The sequence below is a fragment of the Narcine bancroftii genome, chromosome 1, assembly GCF_036971445.1.
Source record: "Narcine bancroftii isolate sNarBan1 chromosome 1, sNarBan1.hap1, whole genome shotgun sequence".
Classification (NCBI taxonomy): domain Eukaryota; kingdom Metazoa; phylum Chordata; class Chondrichthyes; order Torpediniformes; family Narcinidae; genus Narcine; species Narcine bancroftii.
Genome location: NC_091469.1, coordinates 102616684 through 102630641, shown reverse-complemented (window position 1 = coordinate 102630641; position 13958 = coordinate 102616684). Strand labels below are relative to the sequence as shown.

The following is a 13958-nucleotide window of genomic DNA, read 5'->3' as shown; positions in this document are numbered from 1 at the left end:
GCACTTCTCCTATTCTCCATGTTCCAACAGACTCCATCGCCTGACATGAGTTTATACCTCTCCAAGGCCGCATTCCACTCCATCTCTGAACTCCTGTGCTTTCTTCTTACACTTCCTCACAACTTTCCAATCCTCAGGTGTTTTGGTGCCCGAGTTCTGGAATTCCTTTCTGAAACGTTCCTCTCTTTCTGCCTCCTCCTTAAAATAAACCTCTTTGACTCAGATTAAGGTGAACCTCCTCCCCAACCTTCAGTGTCTCCTTTGGTTTGCTTTTATCTTTCATTATGCTTCTGAGAGAGAAATGGTGGAATGTTTTCTCTGCCTTTTTCTTTGATGCCTCAGTACTGGGACTTTGTTATCAGATGGTTTGTTTTTCAATACTTACTCCTTCAGGAAGCATTAGACCAGAGTCTTCTTTTAAGTCTATACAATAGTATATACTGTTTGTGCGATTCTCATTCAGGTCTTTTACAGGGTGTGTGGATGTGATTGAATATCTATTCATGGATAGATGTACTGTTCAGTGCGTAAACTGAGTTGGAAGATGAGTAACATTAAATTTGTATTTTAACATGGCTCTGCATGTGCCTGACAAGTTAAAAGGCAGCAGGGGTTGAAGGAGATTGTGTGATGAGAAATTAAGTGCCATCACCATTGATTTTTTTTTAGTCTATTATGGTCCATTCAGCTGGACTGGAGGGGCATTTGAGAGATTAGTGTGAACAACAACACTAAGGCTTCAAAGAAGAAAAGTTATATCACAAGTGACTTTAAAAAAAACCTATCATGTTGGAATTACGGCAGTGGAGAAACCTGACTCACATCTGAAACTCTGGGGAAGATATTGGCTATGAGGAGGGATAATTGAAGAGGTATGGGGCTATTGTGATGGTGCTAGTATTTGTGACACTTTGTAAAAGTGTAAATATTAACATTTTAGCCCAGATTGCCTGGAGACCCACAAAGAGCGGCAAGAGAACAGCTACCAGTTGGTTGCAACAGGTGTCTTCTCCAAATGTTGGACTGACTCCTTATTCATTCTAACAATGAAGAAATAAATTCCGTGTCACCTCAAATGCAAGGTGATGAATTAAATCAAAATGGGGCAGAACTCACACAGTAAATGATAGATCCTTAGAGAGCCTTGTAGAAGAGAGGGGCCTTGGGGCACAAGTTCCCTGAAAATGACGGCATTAGTGGGCACCGTGATAAAGAAGGTGTTCGACATGTTTGCCATCATTAGGCAGGCATTTGAATACCTGGGTTGGGACATCATGATAATAGCTATGCAATTTGTTGGTCAGGCCACACTTGTGGAGTACTGTGTGAAATTCTGGTCAACCAGCTATAGGAAGGATGTTATTAAGTTAGAAAAGATACAGATGAGATTGATCAGGATTGTGCTGTGACTAAGAACTTGACTTAATGGGAGGGGTATGAATAAAATCAGAGTCATACACTATGGAACAGGTTCTTTGACCCAACACCTCCATGCTCACCAAGTTAACTTTCTGGGCTAGTCGCATTTACCTGCATTTTGTCCATATCTTTCTAAATCCTTCCTATCCATATAATCTGCGTAAATGTGCAATACACAAAAGTGTTGGAGAAATTCAGCAGGTCTCCCAGCAGTTTTGGTCATGGGCCCTTCATCAGGTATGGGGTGACTCAATGGCACAGGAGTTAGCACTGCAGCCTCTCACCTCCAGCAACCCCTTTCGATCTTGACCTCTGGTGCTATCTCGATGGAGTTTGCATCTTCTGTCTATGACCACGTGGATTCCCTTTGTGTGCTCCAATTTCCTCCCATGCCCCAAAGACATGCTAATTGCTGTGTTAATTGTTATTTCCTCGAGTAGGTAGGTGGCAGAAAATCTGGCACGAAGCAGAAAAAATCAGATCAGTGTAGATGGGTGCTCGATAATTGGTGTGGACGCAGTTGGACAAAGGGCCTGTCTGAATGACTTTATGACTATAACAGGCTAAGTATACTGTGGAGACACAGGATGCTGAATCTGAAGCCAAATACAATCTGCTGGAAGGGCTGAAACTCTTTATCAGAGTAAGGAAAGTGTACAGTGTCAGTGTAGAAGATGTGGTGGGAGGGATGACGCCAGGGCCCATGTATCTGTAACTGGCTGCATGTCCTGTTCAGTGTATTTCTATTTGTGACCATATTCCTCTTTGCAAACGGTGTGATAACCACTCCAGATCTTTCCTTTATCTTCACTGAGTGTTTAATTGCCCCTTTGGGCTTCTGAAATCAGCAAACTCTCCTCATGAGACAATTCCATTTCCAAGCCCCAATTACAGATTTGCAAGCTTTCATTGTTCCCAACCAAATCCAGATGCTCCCAATATCTTTGACTAGAGAACATAATGAGAAATAATCTAACATATCCATTCTGTTTTTTCATTAGCAAGAAACTTAATCTTTCCTCTTTGAAATTGGCTCTCTACAAATTCTTAAAAAATAGCCTCTTTATACAAAGAATTGCTGGAGGAACTCAGCACTTTTAACTTCTTTCCCATTTCTTCCACCTCCCAGCTCTATTCATCTATCACCTGCCAGCTCGTGCTCCTTCCCGTCTCCTCACCCTTTTATTTCTTGCTATTCCTGATGAAGGGTTTTCAGCCTGAAATGCTGTCCATTGCCTTCCATGGATGATGCCTGACCTGTTACGTTCCTCCAGCAATTCTTTGCTCAAGATGTTTTGGAAAGAAGTGAATGTTTTGGAAAGAAGATACACATGAATAAACAATATACGACAACTATTTTTCATCCTATATTAATATTTCAAGATTCTTGAAAATGTCATCAAAACATATGACCCATTGATCATGTAGCAGACAAACACCTGAACAATGGTGTCTTCTAGTTATAGAGTTGTACAGCATGGAAACAGGACCTTTCGCCTACTGTATCTGAGCCAACCATCATGCCTTCATTAATTCTATATCACTCTGTGCCCTGCCCACTTGTTCTTGTCCAGATGCGCTTGTGTTGGTACCTCCCCTCCTTTCCTCCCTGCCCTCTCCCTCCCCTTCCCTTCTTCCCCTCTCCCTCATCTCTCTCCTTCCTTCCCAACTCCCACTCACCCTCCTTCCCATTCCCCTCCCCTCTCTCCCTTCCTCCCTCCTCCCCTCCTGCCTCCACCACCTCCTCTGACAGCTCATTCCAGATACCAACTACTCTGTGTGAGAAACATTTACCCATCAGATCCCCTTTAAACCTCCTCCCTCTCACCTTAAATGTATGTTCTCTGGTTTAACCATGGGAAACAGCCTCAGACTATCTATGCCTCTCATAATTTTATACCTCTATCAGCTCATCTCTCGACCTAACAACCTCTCCTTGAAAGTCAAGCCTCCACTGCAAGCAGCACCCTTACTGTATCTTTTCTGCATCCTCTCTAGTCCTGTTGCAACCTTCCCACAATACCAGAAGTACGCACAACACTCCTAGTGTGGCCTAATCAATGTTTTGTACAATTGTAACATGACATCCCAACTTTCATAATGGTCTGATCAAGAAAGATCAGCATGCTATTCTCCTTCTTCATCACCCTGACAGTCTGTGTTGCCATTTTCAGGGCACAATGTATTTGTACCTCTCATTTCCTTTGTTCCTCAACACTTCCCAGGGCCCCGTCATTCACTGTGCATGTCCTGACTGGTGTGTCCCAATATCTTGGTCCCCAACACATTAGGGCAAGTCGAAAGCTAACCACTTTTAATCTTTGTGTTAAGGATCATAATTCCACTTCTATATGTTTCCATAATAAGGACAACTTTGTGCTTGTTATTCATCCTCTCTCCATGGCACTTATTTGCACTGCTTAAATGGACTAAGATTTCTATCAAAGTTCTTTGCCAAAGAATTCCTAATTGAGTGCTTCAGGTGACATTTCCTCACTATTCACACGGACTCTCAGATTAGGACACTCTTATGAGGAAGAACTGAAAGGTTCCCTATTTATTTGGATTTCCATACCATGGCTAGCATTGTGCAAAGAGATAAAATAATTCTGTTCAGAAACACAGACCACAAAAGTGACACACAGGAAAATGCAGATACTGGAATCTGAAGCTAAATGCAACCTGCTGGAGCCAACTGATAAAGGGTTTTGGCCCAAAACAATGACCATTCCTTTTCTCCCTTTGATGTTGCTTGAACCACTGAATTCCTCCAGAGGAGTGTGTTTAACAATGAGCACAAATCGTTTTTGTCTGGTTCGGAAATGTGGGGAAGGTGAGGAGTAAAGGTGATGAGGAGAAATGAGAATTATAGCAGTCTGGAAACTTCTATTCCCTTGAATGTCACATTTTAATAAGTCAGTGCAAACCAAGACATGAACATTTTTGCTCAGTGACTGATAGGGTACTGGTTTTGTTTTTCTTGAAGTGCAAGAAGATGAGATATGGACCTGATTAAGGCTTACTAAATTATGAAGGCATAAATAGGATAGTTTGAGAAAAACATTTCCCCATAGTAGAGGTGTCTGAAACCTCAAGGCACTGGATTAGGATAAGTTGTTTGGAGGAGATTGGATGGAGGAGATCCAAAGAATTTTTTTTCATGAGATGATATTTGGAATCTAGATTGCACTGTCTGTGTGGATAGAGGAAGAGAAGGCAGGTACTGTCAATACATTTGAGAAGAATCCAGACAAGTACTTGATTCGCCAAGGCACAGGAGACAACAGATCAAATGCTGGTAAATGGGATTAGTGTATGGACACAGAGGGGTGAAGGGCTGTTTCTTTGCTGTATATCTCTAGAACCCTGTAGTCCAGGAGCTGTTGCCACCAGGCTGCTTGTGCAATGATATTTACTTTTGTCACCCATCCAGATATGGAGGATACTCCCGGACATTTCCATTCCAGTTTGGCAAGACTTACGGAAGGATTACTCATGATATCCTTAAGGATCCTAAAAAGTCAAAAGCTGACCAATCGATTCTGTCACCAATGACTGAAACTCTGGATAAGTGTCTTCCAAAATATGAGGAGAATTGTACACCTGATGTGTCAGACCAGATCCATCCACAGAAACTCATTCCAGGCTACACTGGTGAGTTGCACCTAACAGAACTGCAATGATTGAGAATGCTCCACAAGCCTGGGTCACCAATCATTCCTTAATCTTCCCAGATACCTAAACCCTCTCCTCCACCTTATTAAGCAATGATAATCTGTAGTTGCTCTCCTTCCCTTGGTGTAAGTACTTACACAATATATTGCAGACTAAAACAATATATTAACCTATCTGGCAGACTGAGGGGTGGAAAGGGATGATAGTTCAACAAACTGAAACTTGATCCAGCCTGGTTCAAAACTCAAATCCACATCTCACTCACCCATCCACACTTCACTGTTCCCACTTCCCCTGCTTGTGCAATGACATTTACTTCTGCTATGCACATAGGCCCTTAATAATGCTCAACTTGTGAGAGATTTGCCCTTTACACATGTACACATTCACCTCCACTCACACTGTCACACTGTTCAAGGTTACTTATTATAACTCATCCTGTACATATGGATGCTGTATACAAATTCTATGCATACTTATCCACTCATCTTGCATGCATACATACTGCACTCATATACACACCTATATTCACCTTGTATACACATCCAGTGCAAACTCATTCAGTGCAGGTAGCCCTCTATACAATCACCTCTAAAGACTCTCTCTGTAAGACTTAACCTTTTAACATGGATATTACTCACACTCACTCTGTACATATTCACTCTAAACATCCTCTGGTGTTCAATGGGAGCTAGGTGTCAATGTACTGAAATCACAAAAAATCAACATCCAAGTGCAGAAAGCAATAAGCAAGACAAATAATGTGCTGGCCTTTTTTATGAGATGTTTTGAATGAAGGAGAAAAGCTGTCGTACTGAAATTATATAGGACCTTGGTATTTCATACTGTTTGGTCTCCTTTCCCAAAAAATATATTTCCTGGAGGTAATATTAAACAAATTTGTTCCAGGTATGGTGGAATTCAAGGCCTTATTTTCTTGATTATTTATATTTTATTGTATTTTATTCTACTTCACTTTTAAAGAATGAGAGGAGCCCTCATTGAAGTTTACAAGTTTCTTACTGGGTTCAGTGGCCTGGATACAAGAAGGATGTTTTTTTCCTTTTTGAGGAATCTAGAAACACAGTCTCAAAATAAGGGGTGACCCATTTAAAATGGGGAGAGATTTCTTCACTTTACAATTCTCAACTTAAAATTGAGATTGATAGATTTTTGAAAGTTATGGGAACCAAAGGAAATGGGAATAGTGCTGGAACATGAAAACCATGATCTCGAAGAAAGACCGAGCAGGTGGCGTTCTCCCTCTCCACCTGGCCATTCCTTCAGGGCTTATAATTAGTGGTCCTGCTGGTGGCGAAACCTTTGACCAGCAGGCATTGGTGCAACTCATTGCTCATGAATGAGGACCCCTGGTTGCTGTGAACATATGACAGGTAGCCGATCAGGGTGAAAAAGTTGCACAGTGCCCTAATGACTGTGGTGGTGGTTATATCCGGGCAGGGGATGGCAAAGGGGAAACATGAATACACATCCATGACCATGAAGAAATACACATTGCAGTTAGTGGAGGGGAGGGGGCCCTTGAAGTCCACACTCAGGCATTCCAAAGACCGTGTAGCTTTTACCAGGTGCGCCCTATCTGGTTGGTAGAAGTGCATTTGCACTCCATGCAAAGCCAGCAGTCTCCGTCTCTGACATCCCTGATGGAGTACGGCAGATTACAAGATTTGATGAAGAGGAAAAATCTCGTGACTCTGAGGTGGCAGAGCTCATTGTGGAGGGTTTTGAGGTGGTCTATCTGGGCACTGGGATACGTCTCTCGGGACAGGGGATCTGAGGGCTCGTTGAGCTTCCCTGGCCAATACAGAATATCATAGTTATAGGTTGAGTTCAATCTTCCACCTCAAAATTTTATCATTTTTTATCTTACCCCACTGTTTGTTATTAAATATGAATGCCACAGCCTGTTGATCCGTGAGCAGGGTAAAACGTCTGTCGGCCGAGTAATACTTCCAGTGCTACACTGCCTCAACTATTACCTGAGCCTTCTTGTCAATGGAGGAGTGTTGAACTTCAGGGCCTTAGATGGTACGGCAGAAGAAGGCCATAGGCCGACCTGTCTGATTAAGGGTGGCGGCCAGGGTGAAATTGGACACATTGCTCTTGACCTGAAACAGGGCAGATTCATCCACCGCATATGTTGTGGCCTTAAGGATGTCTTCTTTTTTTTTAAATTTTTAAATTTTTCACACTATAAACCACATTGATCAAGATACATACATTTTCCTTTTCAAATATATACAGTGTCGTTTTCTCCCCCCCCCTCCCTCTACCCATCCCACCCTCCCTACCTCCCCTCCCATTCATTTAAAGTTCAGAATCTAAGATACATTAAACCCGTCAAACAATGTTGTCACTCAATAAAAATAAACAAGAAATTCCACTGAGTCAATTCTTTTCATTCCCTTCTCCTTCTGTCATTTTAGGTGGTAGATGTCCCCGGTAGGTTTTCTCTATTGTGTTTCATGTATGGCTCCCATATTTGTTCAAATATTGTAATATTATTTCTTAAATGATATGTTATTTTTTCTAATGGAATACATTTATTCATTTCTATATACCATTGTTGTATTCTCAAATTATCTTCTAATTTCCAGGCTGACATAATACATTTTTTTACTACAGCTAGGGCTATCCTAACAAATCTTTTTTGTGCACCATCCAAATCAAGTCCAAATTCTTTGTTTTTTATATTACTTAGGAGGAAGATCTCTGGGTTTTTTTGGTATATTGCTTTTTGTGATTTTATTTAATATCTGGTTTAGATCTTCCCAAAATTTTTTCACTTTCTCACATGTCCAAATCGCTGCCATTTTCTTCCCACCTTTACTTTCACTTTATTTTAATTTTTGTGTTTGTGCCTTTGTGTTTTCTGTGTTTTTTTTAAACTTTTCCGGAGAGGGCTGGAGTTCCCCGACTGGCCACTACTCCATCACGTGACTCCTCCAGGATGTCTTCTTTTATGCGAAAGGAAGCTCCTCGGGCTTCTTTTGTCAGGAGGAAGGGTGGGGACTTGATAAGGGGCCGGGCTTTGTCTGCATAATTAGGGACCCACTGGGCATAGTAGGAAAAGAAGCCCATGCACCTTTTCAGGGCCTTGAAACTGTGGGGGAGGGAGATCTCTAGCAGGGGGAGAATGCAGTCAGGATTGAGGCCAATGACTCCATTCTCCACAATACAGCCAAGGATCGCCAGGTGGGTAGTGTGGAAAACACGTTTATCCCTGTTATAGGTTAGATTGAGGAATTTGGCTGTTATGAGGAATTTATGGAGGTTGGCGTCATGATCTTGCAGGTTGTCGCCGCAGATCATAACATTATCCAGGTAGGGGAAGGCGGCATGCAGGTCATTTTGGTCCACCATCCAGTTCATCTCCCGCTGGAAGACAGAGACACTGTTGGTAACACTGAAGAGTACCCTAAGGAAGTCGTAGAGGCAGTGTAGGTGACACTTCCAATCTCTTATATTTCTCAAATTCGAAACATATTATCTTCACAGAAATGTAAGCCACAATATCCTGAATTACTATCTTATTAATCCAATAAATAAAACTTTGTAATTGCAGCTGTAAGTAGCTTGATAATGTTTAAACATCTTGCATAACTTCGGATCAAGATTTTCATAACTATGGATAAATGAAGCATTCGGCTATATTTAAAGACAAAACAATATAAGACAATAATAAGAGATGATTAATAGATGATTAAAATTAAATTAAGATAAAATAAGATGAATTGAAAGAAAAATATTTCGATGCTTATGCCTCCCCATGGTTCTTCAAAGGATGAAAGCAAGCTACCTGTATGCCCAGGTATTATGACATATGATATCATTAGGAACTATGGTAACACTAGAAACAACAATTTTTCTTAAAGGGATAGTCATAAAATTACTAAAAATCAAAAAACACAAGGTTTTAACCTTTACATGATGCCATCTGCCTTGAAGGTGGTGTACTGGTGGTCCTCTGGGCAGATGGGGAGCTGGTGGTAGGTGGATTTCAGGTCGACCGTGGATAACACATGATATTGGGAAATTTGATTGACCATATCCACAATGCGAGGGAGGGGATATGCATCCAGCTGTGTATAGTGGTTAATGGTCTGACGAGAATCAATCACCATCCTGTGTTTACCCCCACCACCACTACTTGAGCTCTCCATGGGCTGGTACTAGTCTCAATGATCCCCTCATTCAAGAGTCACTGCACTTCCACTTTAATAAACACCCTGTTCCCTTCACTGTATTGCCTGCTTTTTGTAGCGATTGGTTTACAGTTGGGGGTGAGGTTCGTGAACAGCAGTGGGGGATCAATATGGAGTGCAGAGAGACCACGTGACAGTTGGGCCAGCAGTGGGGGGAGCGATGGGGGAAACCGGCTAACAAACTGTGGGTTGCCGAACATGATGGGGGGGAGAGGACTGTCATATTACATTGTAACACTCTTGAGGTGGCACTGAAAGTCCAGCCCCAGCAGCATTGGCACATAGAACTGTGACATAATGAAGAGTTTAAAGTCCTTGTAAGTTGTGTCCTGCACGGTCAGTGTCACGATGGTGTAGCGCCTCGGCTGAGTGGGACTTTGAAGCCAGGGCAACTTTATAGATTACTAGGTTTGCTTTAAAGGAGTAACACTACACTGTATTGGGGTGGATAAAACTCCCAGTGCTCCTACTATCAAAAAGGCATCTTGTCACCCTCATCGTTGTTTGAGATGTCCACCATAGACTGTGAGAGTTGATGCAGGCTGTTTTGATCCAGGACCAAGGAGGCCAGTGTCAGTTCATGGTCTGGTTCATGCTGACTTGTAGTCTGGGAACATAATGGTGGCACCCATGCCGCAGCGTGGTTATCCCTGGCTGGAAGTTGGCAGTGTTCAAGATGGTGGCCTCATGTCGCGGCGTGGTCGTCTCTGTAAGATAAAGGTGGCCAAGATGGCAGCCCCCATGCCACACATGCAGCAGCACTGGCGCTGGAAGGTGGCTGTGATCAAAATACCTTTGCATAGTGGTCCTTCTTTCTGCACTTTGAGCGCATTGCATCTTTCGCCGGGAAGCGTTTTCGGGAGTGCTTTAGTGGCCACAAAAGTAGCACTTCAGGTGCTCCTGGGAAACCGTAGCTGTGGTGGGATTGCTTGTTGGACGCAGTAGTGGACTGTTGGCCTGTAAACCCATGTCCCAAGATGGCAGCCCCCATGTGGACATCACACCATTTGTGAGTAAGTTTCCATGATACAGAGGGTGATCTCCAGTGATTTCACAATTTCAATCATCCCTTTTATGTCCATCTTACTCTATTCCACTGGCCTCTGGTGCACATAGTCCAACCTGACACCTACAACATAGGCATCCCGGATAATGTCCCCCATGTTTTGGGCAGCCAACACCGACTGGAAGTTGCACACTCGTGTGAGTTCCCACAGGGCCTGGAGGAACTCATCACTCGGCCACTGTCTGCAGGTGGCCAGCAGGTGCCTGGCATAAACTTCGTTGACTTTCTCCCTGTATTGGTCCTTGAGTATGCCCATTGCCTCCCCATACATTGAGGTATCCCTGATCATCAGGACCACTTGATGACCAACCCGGGAGAAGAGTAGGTGCAGCTTGTTTGCCTCCATGGCCACGATTCTGGAGGAATTTTGTATAAAGACCTCAAAGCAGCATAGCCAGAGTTCAAAGTAGTCTGAGGCTTCTGGCAATTCTGGGTCGATCTCCAGCCTATCAGGCTTCAAGAGTTGTTCCATTGTTGGAAAAATATTATTGTAAATAAAATTGATGTACTATTAATAACTCAAAAGACTGGAGTTACAGAACAATAGGCTTTCATTTACAGTAAACTTGAAGGTCATCCTGTGCTGTGACCCAGGCTTTCTAGAAAGGGGTTATTGTATTGGAGCCTTTATATAGGGTCAAGAAAGAGGAGCCATGGGTACAGTCAGAAAACAGGGTGGAGCCAGATAAATGAGTGTACAGCAGCTCACAACACCTGTTAATGCTCATCTTCTTCTCCTGTGCAGATTCACTCGTCACCTCCATCCTGTACACTTCCACAAGCACTCCTGTCAGCTTCACCTCCATCCCTGCCCTTTTTTCTCAAGTCCTGTACACCTTCACCCCTAGTTTCATTTCCTCGGTGGTAGATTGACCACCTCTCCTTGCGTCTGCCTTTTCTTTCAAAACATGAACATCCTCATCTCCATTCTGTATACCATTTCTACCCTACTGCCCTACCTCCAACCATTTATTCGTGTACATTCATGAATCTCATCATGCACCCACCCCACTCACTCTGCACACATTCTGCATACTCATCTTAGACACTCAACTCCTTAACCTGAACAGAGACTAGTACCTGAACATATTCATACCACGTATGTTCTGCTACACTAATTCACAATTCACTCTAGTGTCACTCTATCGTCTGCCCACTCACCCTATACATTCTCCACTCACCCCTGTACTCACTAACTCCACTTACTCTGTGTACTCACCTCTACATACTAACCCCACTCATTGTACACACACTCTATCTATAGCTGGGGGTTTAATTTGGAGACATCATTCATCAAAATTCTGTCAACTTCAGTTTTACATTTCCTTCATATGGTAGGGAGAGGGATGGCCAGATTTCCACACCGCTCTAGGTGAAGAAACTCCTGCTGACAAGACCTCTGAATAAGAAGCCTCCAATTCTGTCATACCCCTTTGTTTTGGCATCAAATGTTTTGCTCCTCTTCATCCCTCACAAATTCTTTATGTATTTTAATTGCTTCTTTAACTCTGTCTTTTAGTCAGTTCCAGCCAGGTTAATGTGACCTGCCTCAATAAACATTTGCAGTAAGCCCCAGTAACATGCTGGTGAATCCATGCAGGACATCTACCATGGACTTTTACTGTATATGTCTTAATAGTTTAATATTTCAATGGGTTTAACTTCTATTCTAACATATTTATGTAAATATGCTCCATGGTCCTGGAGAAACGCTATCTCATCTTTATAATTTATGAACAATAAATAAAGGTGACTTGCTTGACTTGACTTATAAATCCCTGTATATCCTTCCTGAGGAACAGTGCTCCACATTGAAAAGAATTCCTTGAATGGGGTCCAATCAGCCTTCTACAACTGTAATGTAAGTTCCAAAACTACTTGGTTATCTCATCTCTTTCTGTCTTTACTTAATAGGCTACATCCCTCAGAAGTTATTCAACTATGGTGGGAACTATTACAAGGAGACCCTAAAATCAGGACTAGATTTACAAAAACACCAAATGGAATACATGCAAAAAATGAAAGAGCCTGTGCTCATCAGCTATATGGATGGGAGAAGGAAGGTAAGCACAGTGGGAAACTGAGGGCAGCAAGGTTGATCCTCCCACTTACATGCCAGTTGCATGCATGGGTTAGAGAAGAGAGCTTTGGCAATGGCCTTTTAAAAAGCACAAAAGGGAACACCTTGCAGGCCACATAATGGGATAAATATTTAATAATGGGGCATATGAAGAAACTTGGATCTAATTCTAGTGAAGGCTGAATGGATCAATGCCTCCCTTAGCTAGAGGAATTCAAGATGAGTGAATTTAAGCAATCATGTGCAACTGCTCAGGGCAAATAGTGCAGCACCAATTCCCAGGCTCTGAGGAGCCAGGTGGAGAATGGAGAATGATCACATCAGTTCTTCCAAGATTAGGCCTACAGCACACTGCTGGGACAGCTGCAGACAGCGTTCAGCTGTAGCTCTACCTTCTATACCCAACCTTGATGTGCTTGAAGCTAACACAAAGTGGCTGAAATCAGAAGGTGGTACATTCCCAATGTCTCATCCAGATTAGCATGAGAGTTCATAGGAAAACTTATTACACAACAGCAACAGATTCAAAAAACATTAGCTTTGGGTGTTCCACAAAGGGAAAACACCAATATAAGAACATTAATAAAATATAATTGGATTAGGCTATTCAGCCCACAAGCCTGATTCACCAACAAGATTCTGGATTACCTTCTCCCTCAAAACTTCCTTCCTTCCCCTATATCCCTTGATGTATCTAGAACCAGAGAATGTTAAATGCACCCAGTCCATGGCCCTCCATACCTCTCCCATCCATGTACTTGAATAATTTTTTCTTAAATGTGAAAATTTAGCCTGTATTTACTTCAGCTGGCAACTCGTTCCACACCCCCACCATCTTCTGTATAAAGAAGTTCCCCCTTATGTTCCCTTAAACATTTCCCCTTTCACCCTTAACCTATATCCTCTGGTTTGTATCTTACCTCAGTAGAAGAAGCCTACCTACGTTTACTTTGTCTATACCTTCAGAATTTAAAAAACCTCGATCAAATCTCTCCTCATTCTTCTAAGCTCCAAGGAATAAAGTGCTAACCTGTTTAATTCTTCCCTGTAACTCAGTTCCTGAAGTCTGGGCAACATCCCAGTCAATCTTCTCTGCACTCTTTCAATCTTATTGATATCTTTCCTGTAGTTAGGTGACCAAAACTGCACACAGTACTGCAAATTTGGCCTCACCAATGTCTTAAACAACTTAACCATAACATCCCAACTCCTATACTCAATACCATGAAGCCCAATATGCCAAAAGATCTCTTTGTGACGCTATCTACCTGTGGCACCACTTTCAGGGAACAATGTACAGTAAAATCCCTATTATCCAGCACTCCATCAATGGAAACACAAAGAACTGCCAAAATAAAGAGGAAATAAGTAATGTTTTAAATAAAAGTTTATATAGAAGTTTAAAATTGTAAATATAAATGTTATCCGAAGCAACACACAACCCATTGGGAGCAAACATTCAGTCAGTGGAGCATCTGGTCGTGCCCCACCC

General features: G+C 42.4%; 1 protein-coding gene across 5 annotated transcripts in view; it reads left to right on the top strand.

The window, feature by feature from the left end:
* The window catches only part of LOC138761895 (ciliary microtubule inner protein 2A-like), a 41074-nt gene that overhangs the window by 4215 nt on the left and 22901 nt on the right, over positions 1-13958 (top strand). For 4 of the 5 annotated variants that reach the window (XM_069934841.1, XM_069934833.1, XM_069934852.1 and 1 more), the window contains exons 2-3: positions 4853-5073; positions 12301-12449. In XM_069934841.1, the coding sequence (XP_069790942.1) occupies positions 4853-5073; positions 12301-12449 (370 nt within the window). Of the gene's footprint in view, positions 1-964; positions 1083-4852; positions 5074-12300; positions 12450-13958 lie in introns of those variants that run through there. The other variant, XM_069934853.1, reaches the window with a different exon arrangement.